This window comes from Phaenicophaeus curvirostris, chromosome 5 (assembly GCF_032191515.1).
Source record: "Phaenicophaeus curvirostris isolate KB17595 chromosome 5, BPBGC_Pcur_1.0, whole genome shotgun sequence".
Classification (NCBI taxonomy): domain Eukaryota; kingdom Metazoa; phylum Chordata; class Aves; order Cuculiformes; family Cuculidae; genus Phaenicophaeus; species Phaenicophaeus curvirostris.
The window spans coordinates 14008963-14026293 of NC_091396.1; the positions used below are offsets into that span (position 1 = coordinate 14008963).

A 17331-nucleotide genomic window follows, 5' to 3' on the forward strand; every position below is an offset into this window, starting at 1 on the left:
GCCTTTACAAGTAGTAGATGATCTCCCTACTAAAAGAGCACTAAGTCCTTGTCCCAAAGGACCCTTTATGTTAGAATCAATTCGGTATACTTTAACCTCTTGTAGGGTGACATCTACTGCAGTTTCCACATCCACTCCAGCACTCCCTCCCAGTGGTGGAGGGAATGCAGGTGATACCACTTGATTGGGTCGTGGGTTCAGGGCTGGCGTTGGGGTTGTCACTTGTTCTGATCCTGCTTGCATCTGCGCAGGCCAGGCCCTCTCTATTTTTGTCCCAGTACGAGGGACCATTGCGCTCGGTCTGGAGTTTCCCTGGTTTGATCTCCTACACCCATTAGTATTGTGATTATCTCTCTTACAATTATCACACCACTTCCCTTGTCTTGGAACTCTACACTGTGCTTTAAAATGACCTAATTTCCTGCAATTGCTGCATTTCTTTATCTGACTACCTTTTGCTGCAGCTAACAGTCGTACTGCCTCGCGAACAGCAGGTCCGAGTGCGTCGCGAATGGCAGCAGCAAACACAGCAGCACGAGCTTCCTGAGCATTCCTGTTCATTAATTCGAGCATGTCAGCTATTGATGATCCTTGAGGTAAGGTAATCAGGAGTCGTCTGGTTGATGAGTTACAGTTTTCAAAGGCCAATAATTTCAACATGTTTTGTTTCATTTCAGGGGATAAATCATGTTGTTGTTCTAAAGCCGAATATAATCTATCAACAAATTGTGAAAAAGATTCCGTTTGGCCTTGCTTTATGGACATAAGTTTATCGGTTCTTTTGGAGTCTGAATCAGGAATGCTAGCAAGTGCATGTAATGCCAGTGTTTGCGATAACCATAATACTTCATTAGAGAAATGCATTTGCACGTCCGCAGAGGCAAAAGGACCTGATCCAATTAACATCTGTGATTGAACACCATAAAGTAGATCATTTTGCTGTCTTGGTGTAGCCATTTCATCCTCTGCTGCCTTTTAGGAGCTTCTGCCCTTTCAACATTATATTCGGTTTTGAGCGGCTTATTTTCCTCATTTGGTTCTGGACCCAAGTCCAATGCTGCGAATGCAGAGAGGCAGCAGCGGCTCGCTCACTTTTTAAACTTTCCAAGGTTTCAGATATCAATTTCCATAAAGTAGCAAATTGAGTGGCTTCCTTTCCCTCAGCTCCCCCATCACTGATAGTATCCCACAGCTGAATCCCTATGTCTTTCCAGGTAGTTTGATGAAACGCTAAACCGACATCAGGAATAAGTCCCCTATCTCTGCTCCATTTCAATAGTTCAGTTAGACAATTCTTGTCATATTTAATCCCTCTCTTGGAGAGGGTATGTTGGAAGAGTTTCACCACTGCTTGTTCGTCTTTCGAAAGCGTGGAACCCATCCCCTCACCCGACTGCCGCGTACTTGCCTGTAGCGGATCTTTGACTCCAGAGTCTTCTTTACTTGGATGTGCATCTTACTCCAATCTTCAGCAATGCCAGAAAATCTTCAGCAGTGCTGGAAAGTTTCAATCTTCAGCACCGGGTCAGTGCCGCAAAGTTTTCGGCCGGTCCTTCCACCCTCTACCCCGTCTTCAGTCATTCTGAGCAACTTCGGCAGGTGATCCGAGGGTCCCTGTTCAGGCGCCACTTGTTGATGGGAGAATCACAGAATCAAACGCAGAGATCAATATGATCAGCAAGTGTTCAATTTATTGAGCTTCGCTGTTTCTTTATAAACCCTTCTCAGTTACATAACTGGGTGCCCACGAGGGTATCTACAGTGTATTATTGGTTAAGGGTAGCTGTCCATAAGGCTATTACTAACATATTATTGGCTAAAGTACTGCACATGCTAAGAAACCAAGTTACACTAAAATTAACTATGTTGATAGTTCTCTTTAATTGTTTTTTTTTTTCAACTGGTACTTGTTCCCACTGAACTAGCTGTTGCATTCCTTTCAGCTGGCATTTGTTTATCTTTTGGCTCTCTGTTTCAAGGCCTTGTTAGAGCTGTTCAGTATCACAGCATCCAGGCTTTGTTCTCTGTAAAATGTTCCCACAGGAGAAGAGGCCATCACCCTCCTCTCTACAACCTCCTTTCAGAAGTTGTAGAGAGCAACGGGGTCTCCCCTCAGCCTCCTCTTCTCCAGGCTAAACAACCCCAGCTCTCTCAGCCGCTCCTCATAAGGCCTGTTCTCCAGCCCCTTCACCAGCTTTGTTGCTCTTCTCTGGACTCATTCCAGAGCCTCAACATCCTTCTTGTAGTGAGGGGCCCAGAACCTAAACAAAGTCACTGTCAGTCCTGAATCTTGTGACATTCAGCTTGAACCCCAAAGAGCACTTCGCTACCTCCCAGCCAGGCTCCACCTAGGAAGCTGATGGGACAAAACCCCGGATAGCCTGCTTGTTCAACAGCAACACAGACTCACACAGGTGACCTGTAATGGGAATTTTGCCTTCTTCTCTCATTACTTAAATTTAGGCCATTAGTGAGCTAAAAGCTCTTCAGTCTCAGATGAGGTGGGCTTTTCTAAAGCAGAGCACTCACAGTGCCAAAGGACAAGCTGGATGGCAGCTTCACGCCTACTCAGCCAGCAATATTTCTGGTAAACATTCATAACCAGAAATGTTTTTTCAGGTTGACAACACGGGAGAACACGTTGCATCCTGTTTGTTCCACAACTCATTTGTAGTTTAGTAAGTATGGTGAAGTCCCCTCAGTTCGACAGTTTCCAAGAGCACCACACTCACAAACAGTAAGTAAAACGCTCGCTCTGATAAATGGTCAAATACACAAGGGCACCTTGGTGTGACAGAAGTGTTTGAACAGTTGTTTGTTCAGATTAAAAAACCCAAACCCACAGCAGATTCCAAGAAAGCAATTTATTTCCACTTGTCCTTACAAGTTAAAGACAGTATGCTTTTCATTAAAAAAACAGTATCATGTACTATTTAGAAAATGATTACACTTTTCTTGTCAAAGGAAACACCCAATCATGACCTTCTGTCTACCTTTTAAGGAGAGGTGGGTTGGTTTCTTTCTTTCTTAGGAATAATCCTCAGAATGTATTGGCAGAACACGCATATAGATGAGGATAAAGTTACCGGCAAACAGATAAATGTTCCTGGATAATTAGACATATGTTAACATTGATGAACTCATCCACCAACTAGTGCTCCATCGGCTCCTCTGCCTTTTCTGCAGGTTCATCAGCAGGTGGAGCAGGCTTAAAGAGAAGAAAAATATGTATTATAGCAGGACAGAAAATATCACTTAAAAATCAGCTTTATCCTAGATTGAGCATCACAAGTGGTAAATACAGCTAACACAGCTTCCAAAGCAGTGTTACCCAAATTAAGCATGAAGCAGGAGAGAACTGGTAAACAGGAGACTAAGGAGAGAGAAATACATGTAGCCTCTACTGTCACAAAAAGATGAAAACCAGTACTTGATCACAGATGAAAGATGAAAACATTGGAAATGCCTGTCACCAGTTCAGTATAAATCAATCTATTAAGCATCTTAGTCTCCAGCTAAAAGTGCATTGGTTTCATAGAATAACTTTAAATTTAAAAGTAACATACCTAAAACTCTATTAGAACAGTAGAATCATAGAATGGTTTGGATTGGAAGGGATCTTTAAGATCATGCAGTTCCACGCCACTGGCATCGGCAGGAACACCTTCCACTAGATCAGGTTGCTTAAAGCTTCATCCAGCCTGGCCTTGAACACCTTCAGGGATGGGGCATCCACATCATCTCTGGGCAACCTGGTCCAGTGCCTCAGCACCCTCACCAGAAAAAATTTTTTCCAAATATTTAATCTAAATCTCCCCTCTTCAGGTTAAAACCATTACCTCTCGTCTTATCACTGCACTCCCTGATAAAGAGCCCCTCCCCTTCTTTTCTGTGTACTTTTAAGTACTAGAAGGCTGCTATAAGGTCTCCCCAGAGCCTTCTCTTCTCTAGGCTTACCAAGCCCAACTCTCTCAGCCTGTCCTCATGAGGGAGTTGCTCCAGCCCTCTAATCATACTGGATCTAAACATTGCGAACATAAATGCGATGGGTCATATATCACAAAACACACTTTTTCAACAAAGCCTATTGATTTGTATCTAAACCACAGACCTTTCTCTGTGGCCTTTCCTCAAGACCTTCTAGGAATGGTGCTACATCATCATCATCATAGATGGTGAACTCCATGTCTTTGCCAACAATTCCGATGGAAACATTCTGTCAAGCAAAGTTTTGAGAGAAGTAAGAATCAGTTTTCTGCATTTAACGCTGTGGCTTCACAGCTCCTGCTTGTGAAACATGACAGTTCCCTCCTGCGACAGAGTCTCGTTGTAAGGAAATTTTGAGACACCCTCTTTGGCAGATGGTACCAGAAAAGGAAAACAAGAAAGATTTATACTCTACAAAAGCTATCATGTTTCAAAATCTTGGCAGTAAAACCATGTTAAGGGTTTCAATTTCTTCCAGTTTTTATTTTCTTTTTAATAACACACAAATTTCCAAAACCTACTTATTTTAATCTTATTTTGCATTTTCAATATTATAAGAGTTATAAAAAATGAAAATGGCTAAGAAATTTAAGCATGAAAGTACACAGATCAGCCACAAGCAGAACGCAAACTAATGTGTCTGCTTACTAATTTCTTATTCAACAGTTCCTCGATTCATTGTCAGAAACTTCTGCAATTTTTGATGCTGGATACTCAATCAATTGTGCATTACTTTCTCTCACCTCCCAGGTGAATTACTGACTGGTCTTAGAATGCAAAGCTGTGATTCTAGTTGCACGTAATGCCTCTTCAACACTGATAAAAGTTTAAAATAGAATAAACCCATCAGGAAAACAATGTCTTATTTAAAGTATCATTTCTGTTAAGAAAATTAAATCTGATATCATTAACGACACTGTAGATAAACTGGTGACATGAAATGAAGATGATATTATCTACCACTGCTCAGCTTCTAAATTTCAGTGACAGCCATATTTTACATGAATTTTGTCACAGTAATTTCTAGTAACTGCTGCAGTGAAATTTCTTCTTGAGAAAACCTAGTATTTACCTTGGTGGTCAGATCCTGTTCAGCAGGAAGAGTCTCTCTCAGGGCACGCAGTCCATGTTTAACTAACTCATTTAGATTACCTTAAAATTATATCAGAAAAACATTTACAAATTATGTGGTATTATCTCTAGACACTAATTTCCCCTTCTTTGCATTCCTAGTTGGCAACTAGAGAACCCAGCAAAGCTATTGACTTTCAGAGCTCTTATCCTTTCTAGTACAGGACAGATTCCGTTATAGAAGTACACCTAAAGAAACCAGCTTTTCCCTATGTTTGAAGTTGAATGCATCTAGTTGGGACACCTGCCTTGCCTCCGGTGCAGTGATAATCAAGTGTTCTTTTCCACAAGCAGCTATTCAGTAGCCTCATCATTTCATTTAAAAATAAATTCACTATTTTAAATGCACCACCAAAATATTTCCCCTGACATACTATCCCTGCCCCGATACGGAAATAATTGTGCTTTCCTTAGGTTAAACAGGGAAGAGGGCTTTTAATTTCTCTGCTTCTCTGAGCACAACTTTTTTTTCATTAGATGAAATAAGCATCCACGTGTTAGACGTGAAGATTTGTAACATTTATCTACAAATTTATCACATGCAGATTTACACTTCTGTCAAACTTGGCCCCAAAAATTCATCTTCCTATCTTACTGAATGCAAAAATAATGTAGCAGCAGCAACAAATAAAACTGCACAGTTGATGGATACTATTAGATATACAAGGTTTCATTACTTACAGTCAGTAAATTCAGTCATGTGCCTCTCCAAATAAGTTCGCGCTGACTGTGAACGAGCACCAATGGACATTGCTTTGCAGTCAAAATAGTTTGCAGAGGGGCAAGTCTGGAAGATGTGAGGACCCATATCCTACAAAAATGGGTAAAATCCCCACAGAACATAAAACAAATGTACAAATTCACACCAAGTCTGCTGCTGAAACACATGGTATTTTCTAAAATACTTCTGCTTCATAATACGTTACATGTATGCACATAAATATATTTCATATTGCTTATTGTATCACTGTTCTCATACAATTCTTTAAAAGCTGTATATAAAAAAAAAGTGCAATAATCTACCTAAAAAAAAAAAAATCCAAAACTTTCTTTACACTTAGTTCATTAAAACACAGGTTTTACATAGGCAGGATAAGTAGCACCAAAAATGTTTTCCTTTCTGTTCTGTAAACTGTACTGTGCTTCCTGCTTCATGGCTTGCAGTAAGTATTTTACGCCCATCCCATCTTATCTGCATAAAAGTAAAAACCTGCTGTGGGCTTAACTGTGCCTTGCAAGACTTCAGGCAAGAAGACAATATCCTTCAACATTCCTCATGTCAAAAATCTTCAGGGCAGAGATTTTGCATGTGCTGTATTAGGCAAACCGTTCTTAAACAAGTAAGAGAGGCACCAAGGGTTATTTCTACACCTGTTTTTTATAAAAGGTATTTAAAATAATTGTTTGTAATGCTCTATTATCAATAATAAAAGAATCACTGACACCGTGTAATCAACTTCTTCATCCCTTAAAACACAAACAATTCTAATTTTTCAGTACGTCATTTTAACCTTCAAATAATTAGGTTTACAGTTCTGAAAATATACACATTCTAAGCACAGGCAGGATTAGCTATTAATTAACAGTTTTTCAAATTACGTTTTAGGCTAACATACAGAAAACTATTTCTTTATTCAGCTCATTTTGATGAGTCCACCTCTCCCTTCTATCTTCCCCTCCTAACATCTGTTTGCTGTATAGAACTGCATTAAGCACATTTTCTTTTAGATCAGCAGTAACCAGCACAGCTTACTTACATCATAACCGGCAATGAGCAGTCCTACACCATATGGTCTTCTCCCATAACGCTGCGTTGGTATCTGGGTTTCTTAAGCAAGCTAAGGAAACAATCTCAAAACAACACATTAATTACCCAAAAAGTTTTCCTAAGCCAAGCAGAGACACACCAATATCATCATACATTCTTTGCAAACTATTTTGCACCAATGGCTAGGTTCACAAAAAATAGATCTCGTGACTGACTTGGAATGGCAACTCCCTTTTCTCCAGAAAAAAATTTAGCAATTAGCTTTTCTGAAATAACAGAGTGGTGCATTCAAGCAAGTCATACAAATAGTTCACCTAATGCTGCACAGTCTCATTTAATTTCTTATCACTTTGCACTTTTTCTAGGTACCTGATAACAGAACACAAGGCCTGTGTTCCACACAGACAGAAGTTGCCACAGAAAAAGCATCTGAGCAAGCAGCTGCAATCCAGTTACCACTCACAGTTTGACCAGCCCAACCATCTTTCCTCACCCACCTCCAAAGCCATGGGGCTGTACAACAGTAAGAACGCTACATTAAACACTCTATAGCACTTCATTGCTTCTTTACTAGCTCAATGCATATTATGAGATATTCTCTGAAAGAATACACAAGCAGTGTGAATAAAAAAAAAATTAACTTCGTATTAACCTTTTCAATGTATCGTGACTTTTAAGCTGTGATACATGAATATAACTATATGAACCAGTGAAAAGCTATAGAAACGTTACAAGTATAAAGAAAAAAAAGGATACTGCTTCCAATTAGTGACACTAGGCGAGAAACTGGAAGAGGTCTGTCAAACACAAATCTAGAATCCAGACACTCCTGACGCATGAAATTGCTAGAAGGAAAAGAGACCAAAAAAAAAAGTCAAACAAATGCATAGATGAATGTCACAACAAATTTATGTCTCAATGTTTGTCACTGTTAAAGTAACATTTTTTTTTTCAGCTCTGCTTTTTGAGGAAAACAGTCAAAGGCATTACCTGATTTAATTTCATCATGACCTATAACTGTTATTTAGAAAGCTGACCACAGGTTTGAAAAAGTATTATGGCGTTTCAGCCATACAAATGCAAAGAAGGTAAAAGTTCACACAGGCAACAGACAAATCATCTGGAAAAAAACCCACAGTTACATGGTAACACTTCTTTGTAACATTACATAAATTAAAATTTATTTTAAAAATTCTTCCTATGCCCCTTTTTGGTCCTTTCCTATCAAACTGATGAATGCTGCTCATTCCATGTACATTCATCTGATTAAAACTGTGGCCAGCAGGCAAAACGCAAGCCACTCTGAAGCCGACACATACAGCAGTATATGTTTTTAATAGCTTTCTTAAATGTGGGTACACAGAAGAAGCTGCTAGAGGGAAATAAGTGAAGCACTTTCTCAGACTTCTTGGAAACCTCATCGGGCTGAGGAAATCAGACAGGACTGTCTTACTAGTAACAAAACCAAAGAGCAAAATTTTGGGCCAAACAAATGGTATTTCTGCCAACTAGTTAAAAATCCGCCAGAATTTCGTGCTGAGGTCTTTGGCATAGTACAACAGAGCAGTAACTCAAGACTAATCCTTAGCCGACCATAAAATTTCATTCCCAATAGTCTACAAATGAACTTTTCACTCATTGTTGCAGAACTGTGTGTCAACAACTAATACACTCACCACAAGAGTCTTGCATCAGCAGTAAGTCCAGCAATTGAAATACCAATATGGTTGTCAACGTACAAGATTTTTTTCTGATGAGCCGCCAGCTCAGACTGTGCTCTCTGTGCATAAAAAGAGAAAGCTATGTAGCAGACCGAACAGTTTGCCAAGCACCATGGAGAAGTCTGCTAACGTTTACAGCAAGAACTGAATATGATCATGAAACAATAATAATAAAAAAAAACCCATAAAAATTTGCAATAGAAGATGAGAAAAAAATAATTCCACTTCATGAGAAGACTGTCAGAACGAAAGGAGAGGCACTCAAGCTTTGGGAAAATAAATAAATACCTTTAGTAATTAATAACTAATTAAGGAAAAAAAAAAGGAGGAACAAATCTTTTAAAAACAATCTTTCACTCATCTCCTTCCCCATTTTGCGAAAATCTGTTTTGCCTAGGTACTGAAAATGTTTACAGTTCTACACTGGTACTGAAACAAAGAGAAACTTGGATTGCATTTACATTACACGTAAAAGTTCAGACTGCACAAAAATAATTTATTAAACCAAAACTTTTCTACTAACATTATTGTCCCAAGCACAGAGCTTTGAAGTTACCTTTAGAGCAACCAGAACAGCATGCGTTTTCGACTTCAGTCCCACAGTCGCTGAGCCTTGTTTCACGGCTTCCATGGCATATTCTATTTGATGAATTCGGCCCTACAGAATAAAATAAAGGGTAATCACTTTAAAGTTAATCCTCTGTATCAATTTTCAATGGGATTTGATTTCCAGACCTTTGATTCCTCCACACCAGCCAGTACATTCACTGTTAACACAGCTTAAACCTGCAAGCAATAGACCTCCTAAGTAATCTTCCACTATCACCTCACCATTAACCCACATAAATCTCTGTCTCTGAGACACTCACTACTGCATACAAAGAAACAGGAAAACCAAAAAGAAAAGGCGAATAATCCCGACTTGATAAGAATTACAAGACTTTTGTTATTGTCTTCAGTGGAATCAGTATCTGACCCAATGTGATTCAAAGATAAAACTTCCAGCTGAAGTTAGACACTTCACTTTTAATCGAGTTTCCTGAAGAAATGAGTGTTATGCAATTGTTGTGTCTCACCATCCATTCCCTAGTAACTTCTGAACAAATTGTTAGTCAACTGCAGTGAAGTCTGAAAGAGGAGTAGAGGTCTCGAAGACATTTAAGTCCCCACAAGTTCTGCAAAGGCAGTCAGGAGCTTTATTGGAAAACAAGGCAACATCCTTTTAATGCAACCACTGAGGGTAAAGTAGCCAACTTTCTGCACTCTAGCTGGCCAGCCTATGTCCCAATAGTCAACATGTCCACTTCTACTCTGCATTACCACTGCTAACTGCAGTCGTAATAAAATTTAAAATTCAAGTGCAAATCTCTATATAAGTTTAAATACAGATAGTGTGAAGCCTCCCTAACGTTCCACACCACAGGACACTAGGGACACAGCTGCAAGCACTTCAGAACTGAAGCACAATGTAAACCACATCACAAAATTATAAGGTATTTAACCACTTCATATTCTCACTATCAATGTTATAAGCTCTATACATGGAATTTATCCAACAGGGATGTTTGTGACTATTTTAATTTAGAAAACGAAAATCTGTGGATTTACACGACAAAGATCAGTATCTCAGATCCCATGCTTTGGATTACCATCTGGGTACAGTCCTTCAAACAGGGGCCTAAAGGCAGCAAAAACTGTGTGCACAAGAAGAGATGGGTGCTGTTATGCTTGAAGAAGTCAGCATATTCTCATTTAAGCACCAAATAGTAACTTTAAATGATTTTATTTTGTTCTGAACAATTTTAATACAGTAAAGCTCTAAAAAACTCAAAATACAATAAAGATCTTTCCAAACGTAAAGTATCCTTTCCAACATTAGCTAGCGAATAAAATAGAAAATGACCTTGCAGTAGCTTAACATTGTGGAGATTTTCATGCCTTTTCATACCTCACTCAACTTTTTATTATAGGTCAGTAAATGAATGATAGAATAATTGAATGGGTTGGGTTGGAAGGGATCTTAAAGATCATCTAATTCCACCCCCTCCCTGCCATGGGCAGAGACACATCCCACTAGATCAGGCTGCCCAAGGCCCTGTCCAACCTGGCCTTGAACACCTCCAGGGATGGGGCATCAACAACTTCCACAGGCAACCTGTGCTAGGGCCTGACCACTCTCAAGATGAAGAAATTTCTCCTTATGTCTAGTCTGAATCTGCCCTTCTCCAGTTTATACCCATTGCCCCTCGTCCTTCTTACGCTGAGGATTCCAGAACTGCATACAGTATTCCAGATGAAGTCTCACAAGAGAGGAACAGAGAGATATAATCACCTCCTTCGACCTGCTGGTCACGCTTCTTTTGATGCGGCCCAGGCTACGGTTGGCCTTATGGGCTGCAAGCGCACATTGCTGGCTCATGTCAAGCTTCTCATCAACCAGCACCTGCAAGTCCTTCTCTGCAGGGCTGCTCTCAATCACATCATAGCCCATCGTGTACTGAAAATGGGGATTGCCCCAACCCACGTGTAGGTCCTTGTACTTGGCCTTGTTGAACCTCGTGAGGTTCTCACAAGCCCACTTCTCCAGCCTGCCCAGGTCCCTCTGAATTACTAGCATCTGTTTTGTACCTCACAGGTACATTCAGAAAACAACTGCCTGAAGGACTGTAAGGTGACAGGGCCCACCTAAGCACCACTGAAGTCACAGCCTTCTAGAAACCCATAGAACGGAGCAGAGTGTGGGAAACTTTAAGCATCTGAGCACGATTTAAGCTGTTGCGATACCACTGCTGCAGAAGTTAAGGGAAAACAGAAAAGTGAGCGAGGAGCCTGTTAATAATCTTAATGAGGTTTTACCTGTGGACTCCAAACCGTGACATCGTTGTCATACTGGTTGCGAAACTGGAACGAACAAAACACACTCCATTAGCACAAGGAGAAAGCAGGCAAGAAGAGGCAGGCTTGCTTTCTTCCTTTCCTTTCGCGCCCCGGGTTCGTTCCCAGGCCCACGGGGCCGTTCTGCGCTCAGCCCCCTCCTCCCGCCACCCCGGGGGCTCGGGCCGCGGGTCCCGGAGCGCGCTGGGGGCCGAGCCGCCCCGGGCCCTGCAGCGCGGCCCGGGAACTGCTTACTCACGGCCTCGCTCCGCCGCTCTCGCCCTCCCCGCCCTCCCCCGGCTCGCCCCGCGGCCCGGCGGGGGGCCCTGGGCCGCCCTGCCCCGCGGCGGCCCGGCCGCCCCTCACCATCCTCCTTCCCCTCGCGGCGGCGGCGCGGGCTCCGGGGCAGCGAGAGGGGGGCCGCTCGGGCAGCGATCGCTCCGGGCTGGCAGCGGGCAGGCAGCGGCAGCCGCACCCCGAGTCACCGATCGGCGGCGCGGGACCCGCCCCGGGGCGGGCGCGGGGCGGGGCGGGCGGCGATCGGCTGTGGGCCCGGGCGGGGCGGGCCCGGGTCAACGCGAATCGTGGTCGCTGTTGTGAAGCCCCGGCCTGAACCGTGCGTCGGCGCTCGGGAGCTGCCGGGCGGGTCCCGTTTGCTCCGCGCTCACGAGGGACGGGATCGCGGCTGCCGAGGGGCCGCTGACCCCGCGGGATCCCCCGGGAGCGGCCCGGCCCCGCCCGGCCCTGCCCGGCCTGCAGCGGAGCTGCTCCCGGAGCGGCGGCGGAGCCTCCCTGCGCGTCCCGGGGTCTCCGGCTTCGGCAGAGCCGGATGAGAAACCGAGCGCGGCAGCCGCGGTTAATCGTAAAGTCACGGAATGAGTTGGGAGGGACCTTAACGATATCCAGTTCCAGCCCCCCTGCCGCGAGAAGACGCCCCATCCAGCCTGGCCGGGAACACCTCTAGGGATGGGGCAGCCACAGCTTCCCTGGGCGACGTGGGCCAGTGCCTCACTGCCCTCATGGTGAAGAAATTCTTCCTTATGTCTAGTCTAAATCTGCCCCTCTCCAGTTTATACCCATTGCCCCGGTCCTATTACTACAAGCCTTTGTGAACAGTCCCTCCCCAGCTTTCCTGTAGCCCTTTCAGGTACTGGAAAGTCGCTGTAATATCTGCTCTGAGCCTCCTCCAGGCTGAACAAGCCCAGCTCTCTCAGCCTGTCCTTGTACGGAAGGTGCTTCAGCCTTCGGATCATTTTTGTAGACTCCTCTGGACCCATTCCAACAGCTCCATATCCTTCTTACGTTGAGAATTCCAGAACTGGACACAATACTCGAGATGAGGTCTCACAAGAGAGGAGTAGTGGGGCAGAATCGCCTCCCTCGACCTGCTGGCCACACTTCTTTTGATGCAGCCCAGGATACTGTTGACCTCCTGGGCTGTGAGCGCACATCACCGTCTCATGTCAAGCTTCTCACCAGCCAGCACCCCCAAGTCGTTCTCTGCAGGGCTGCTTTCAAATTAATCAGAGGAAGCAGGCTGGAAACCCTCCAATAGTTCTGTTTGGGAAAAATAAAGTGTACAGGAATTCTCTGAAATTATATAAAGCTAAATGAGAAACACTGTTGTGAATTATACTAGAAACATATTACTGTCTTTCTTAATTGCAGCTAAGATGTGATTAAATTTCTAAATGTGTGTTTTTGCTCTCAAAGATAAAAAATACAGGTGCTTAGCAAAAATTGATACTGGGGCTCTTTCTTTGGAAAATGTAAAATATTTTTACAATACATAGCTGCAACAGAAAATTGAATTAAAGATTACTTTGAGAACTTCGCTGTAGGGTAGCATGTCTCGAGCATGGATACAAAAGAGAATTAATCCATGTGTTTTATTTTATTCAAACAAGAATCCAGGTGCCGAAGTCACTGTCAGAGCCAAATTACTGTTCTATCACCTTTGTATCACTGCTGGACCAATGACACATTTCTCTGCCGCTTTAGATTTTCCTCTTTTTGACTGGAGAGGGCTACACTGTTGTGTAAGGAAAAAAACAAACCAACTCAACAGACTTATTTGAATTCTATAACTTGTTTTGTAATTTTTAGGCTTTGTGATTAATAAAAAATCATTTGATCTGATATGCTTCCTTTGTTCAACATCAGTGTGCGCTGAAACAGGATATATAAAAGTTTTATTAAGTGAGCGAACAGCTTTCAAGTTCCACCAAACTTTTCAGTAAATATTTTCTGCTATTACGGCATTTTGTAATAACTTCCTACAGCAATAAGGGACTCCCTAAAGATCTGTTTACTCCACCTGCAGTAACAGAACAATTGACAGACATTTCCTATCTTTTGGCAAGAGTGGAAAACTATGCCAAGACTTTCTATTGTTCTGTACACATACAGCCAGTAATGTTAGAAACCACAACTTTAGTGATAAAAAGGCAGGATTTTTAAAGCTTTACATAGAAAATTGATAGAAGCCATATAAATGAAGCATTCTCGGAAGCTGTATGATCTATTGTTTAGATTTATTAAATAAAAACTGAGGTATTATCCTGATTAATTTATTTTCCTTTACTAAATGGATAGAAAAATATATTTAAAACCAAACCAAACAGATGTCCAGCTATTAAAAATTCATACTAAAGCAAACTGATTTGGGTAATGTGACAGCAGGAAGGGTGGCATGGAATGGAGTTCCAGATGCTCTCCAGTGCTTCAGGCAGCACAACTCTTCCGCTATTCCCAAGGCAGCAGCACAAGAGGATGTCAGAGGCAGGAATAATCTCTAGAAAGGGGAAATGCTCCTGGTGCAAAGAAGTCATTCACTTCCTTCTAAATGCTCCTGCTTGCCCTTCAGGCTCAGTATGAGCCCTCTATAGTCAGAGTTAAAGCCAGTGAGGTTGTCATGTATTTCTGATTACATCTCAGTGTGTTTGTGTTAAGGAACGCCCAACCTATTCCCCACTGATATATTTGAACTAATAGTATAATATTTTAAACACAAAATGAAAGAAAGTGTTATAAACACATGCTGGAAACTAAAATTCTGAGAGTTTAAAATATCTCTTTTATCATGGAATAAAGTCAGCAAAGCAAGGTACACAGCACTGGGCGTGTGGCTGCGGCAGGGCTGCATCTAGCTGGAGATGCACGTGGTCCAAGCTCCCCTCCCATTTTATACATTTCTTTTTGACATGAAATGGGTTACATTTGGGCATGAAAGCAGTTGCTCACACCACCAAAGAAAGAAGACATTCCACCCCATGACTTAAGCATTTGTCCTAAACTCAGGTACAGCAATCAGGACCAATACATTTTGTTCTCCAGCCCCCGGGCTCCCCACCCCAGTTCCTTTATTCAAGCCAAAACGCTCTATAGCCTATTTATTACAATTTCCCCTTCTAATATTTGATCTCATTTTTTAAAATAATTTTTAATTCCACCACTTTTCTTTCCACCATTTTTTTAACCCATCCCATGTCTGAACTAGAACATGAACAATCCACTAAATTTAAACAACAAGTAGTCAGGTTGAATTTCCCACATACTCCCCCTTCAGTTGCCAACATATAATCCTGGGCTAGACGATTCAGCAAATGGCCATTCTCATCGAAAAAGACAAGTCCCATGCCATCCTTTGGTAATTCACTACAGGCCATGTTTCCACAGATCCAATATAACCTTTCAGAGACTTCCCACCCAATCTCTTTGGGAAGGCTCAGGGTCCAGTTCTGCTTCCAAGTCTCATTCACTCCACACTTGACACGCCAAGCCTGCCCAACCGGCTAACGCTCACCAGTCCGTGTTTTCTTATCCGCATCTTCGTGCACCAAAGAAAGAAGACGTTCCACCCCATGACTTAAGCATTTGTCCTAAACTCAGGTACAGCAATCAAGACCAATACATTTGGATCTCCACCCCTTTTGCCCCTGCCCCAGTTCCTTTTTTCAAGCCAAAATGCTGAATAGCCTGTTTATTACAAAAGGAATGAGCAATGCAAAATCAAATAGCTCTTTTTCAGATAACAAAGGCATCAAATCAGAACAGAAACGTTTTACATATATTTTGCCCAAACATGGCAAACAGTTATGGAAATTATGGACTGAAGTTAGTGGTTTGTCAGTTACCCAGAGTTGTTAGAAAATCTGAACAAAGGCCTTCAATGAGAGTTTCAGTAAAACTTAAGTGACGCATAAGCATTCTGTTGACCTCTGTACCTGGAAAGATGTCACCCTTGCTATATTTAATGGTGGTACTGTGATCTGCACAAAGCTTTCTGACAGTTTTAGTCAGCTTCATAGGAGATAAAAATCTACATGACAAAATGCTACAGTAACACAAACACAGCAGAAAAAACAGTGACTTAAGAGTGTTAAAAGTGCTGTTTTCTCCAAGCCATGTTGTGAGACACCTCAAGGAGGCAACGTGGTACGCAACTCCATGTTGGTTTTGTTACTGCTGTTTCTGACCCATAATTAGATATCAACAAAACTATCCCAATTTTCCATATTGCAGGTATTAATTTTGTAACACTAAAAGCTATTTGAAAGAGCATCAAAGAGTCTCTTTGGTACAATCATAACATCAGCCATAAGATATGCCCGCAGAATTCTATATCAGGTTTGAATTAATAGAAAAAGAAGATTAGAGAAATACAAATTTAACTGTAGAGCAAAAAGTGAATGACAAACAACAATCAACATATTACATCAAGAAATCACAACATAAAGGACTACAGGACTGAAAAGTAAAACTAAAACTATCCTCACATTTAAATAATCTATTTATAAAATATCTGTGTTAGGAGAAAGTAGTATTTTCTCACTTTTAGTTTCACAATTGACAGCCTGACAATCAGGATCACTTCTGAGAAATGAATACACAATCAATAGCTCTATAAAAACATGTTCAATCCTCACTAATGGCCAAATTAAATGTTAGGAGTTGCTAGGAAAGCAATTGTAAATGTAATGTAAAACGTTACTATGCCACTGTATAAATCCGTACTGCACATGACACCTTTCGGACTTGGAATACTGGCTGTCATTCTTGTTTCCCACCTTAAAACAATGTGGCAGTACTTAAGGCACTGGGAAAAGTGGAAAAAATTATCTAAATTATGGAATAACTTTATATAATGAATGACAATAAAGAGGAGAAGTCTTCAGTCTAAACAGCAGATAAACAAGGAAAGGTGACAAACACTTGTCAAGTCACAGCTTGACAAGGAAATGCTGCATAGGTGCAACGCTTCTCTCTGTCCTCCAGCACTGGTATTGAGTGTCAATAAAAGCAGCAGGTTCAAGCAAAGACAATGCGGTAGGTAGTTTCTGAGAGATGGCAGAATTGCACTGCGGAAACCTTTGCACCTGAATACATCGTGGCCTTTTAGTCATAGATTGAGGGAGCAACTGGACAATTTCACGGATGGAACAACTTTTCAAGCCACTTTATAGTACTGCTGAAACAATGTTTGAACTAAGTGCAGCAGTGAAAACACAGCTAACCTAAAACATATATATACAGTCTCAAGAGAAATTAATTATAGTAATTTGTTCTATGTTATGTTTCCAGCGTAGTTATAAACAGCAACTGACAACTGAGCAATAGCAGGCATTGCTCCGTGGAGATAAGTACACAGGAATTAAAAGGCAAGGCCATTATGCCTTCTCTTCTGCTGATTCACTAGAGGAAACAACATTCCAACAAGTCCTCTTTTGGAATACCACCCCTGTCAATCTACATTAACCGCTGTGTTGCTGTACTGTCCTGTCCTATACTGTGCTATACTCCTGTAGAGAAAGACTGGCTCCTCTGAGATCAGTGGTAACACTCCCAGGG

At 41.8% G+C, this 17331-nt stretch overlaps 1 protein-coding gene and 1 long non-coding RNA gene across 2 annotated transcripts; one reads left to right on the forward strand and one right to left on the reverse strand.

The window, feature by feature from the left end:
* The first annotated feature begins 2628 nt into the window (after positions 1 to 2628).
* On the forward strand, positions 2629 to 8413 carry LOC138721047 (uncharacterized). Its single transcript, XR_011337502.1, has 3 exons — positions 2629 to 2737; positions 7252 to 7409; positions 7842 to 8413. It is a non-coding gene; the product is annotated as an uncharacterized lncRNA (long non-coding RNA).
* Positions 2850 to 11980, reverse strand: PSMA1 (proteasome 20S subunit alpha 1). The gene is made up of 10 exons (XM_069857655.1): positions 11848 to 11980; positions 11464 to 11508; positions 9164 to 9265; positions 8563 to 8666; positions 7643 to 7731; positions 6876 to 6946; positions 5800 to 5929; positions 5060 to 5139; positions 4112 to 4216; positions 2850 to 3208 (listed from the first exon to the last, which is right to left on the reverse strand). The coding sequence occupies exons 1-10, from the start codon at positions 11848 to 11850 to the stop codon at positions 3152 to 3154; spliced, it is 786 nt and encodes a 261-aa protein (XP_069713756.1). The 5' UTR covers positions 11851 to 11980; the 3' UTR covers positions 2850 to 3151.
* Positions 11981 to 17331: the final 5351 nt, after the last annotated feature.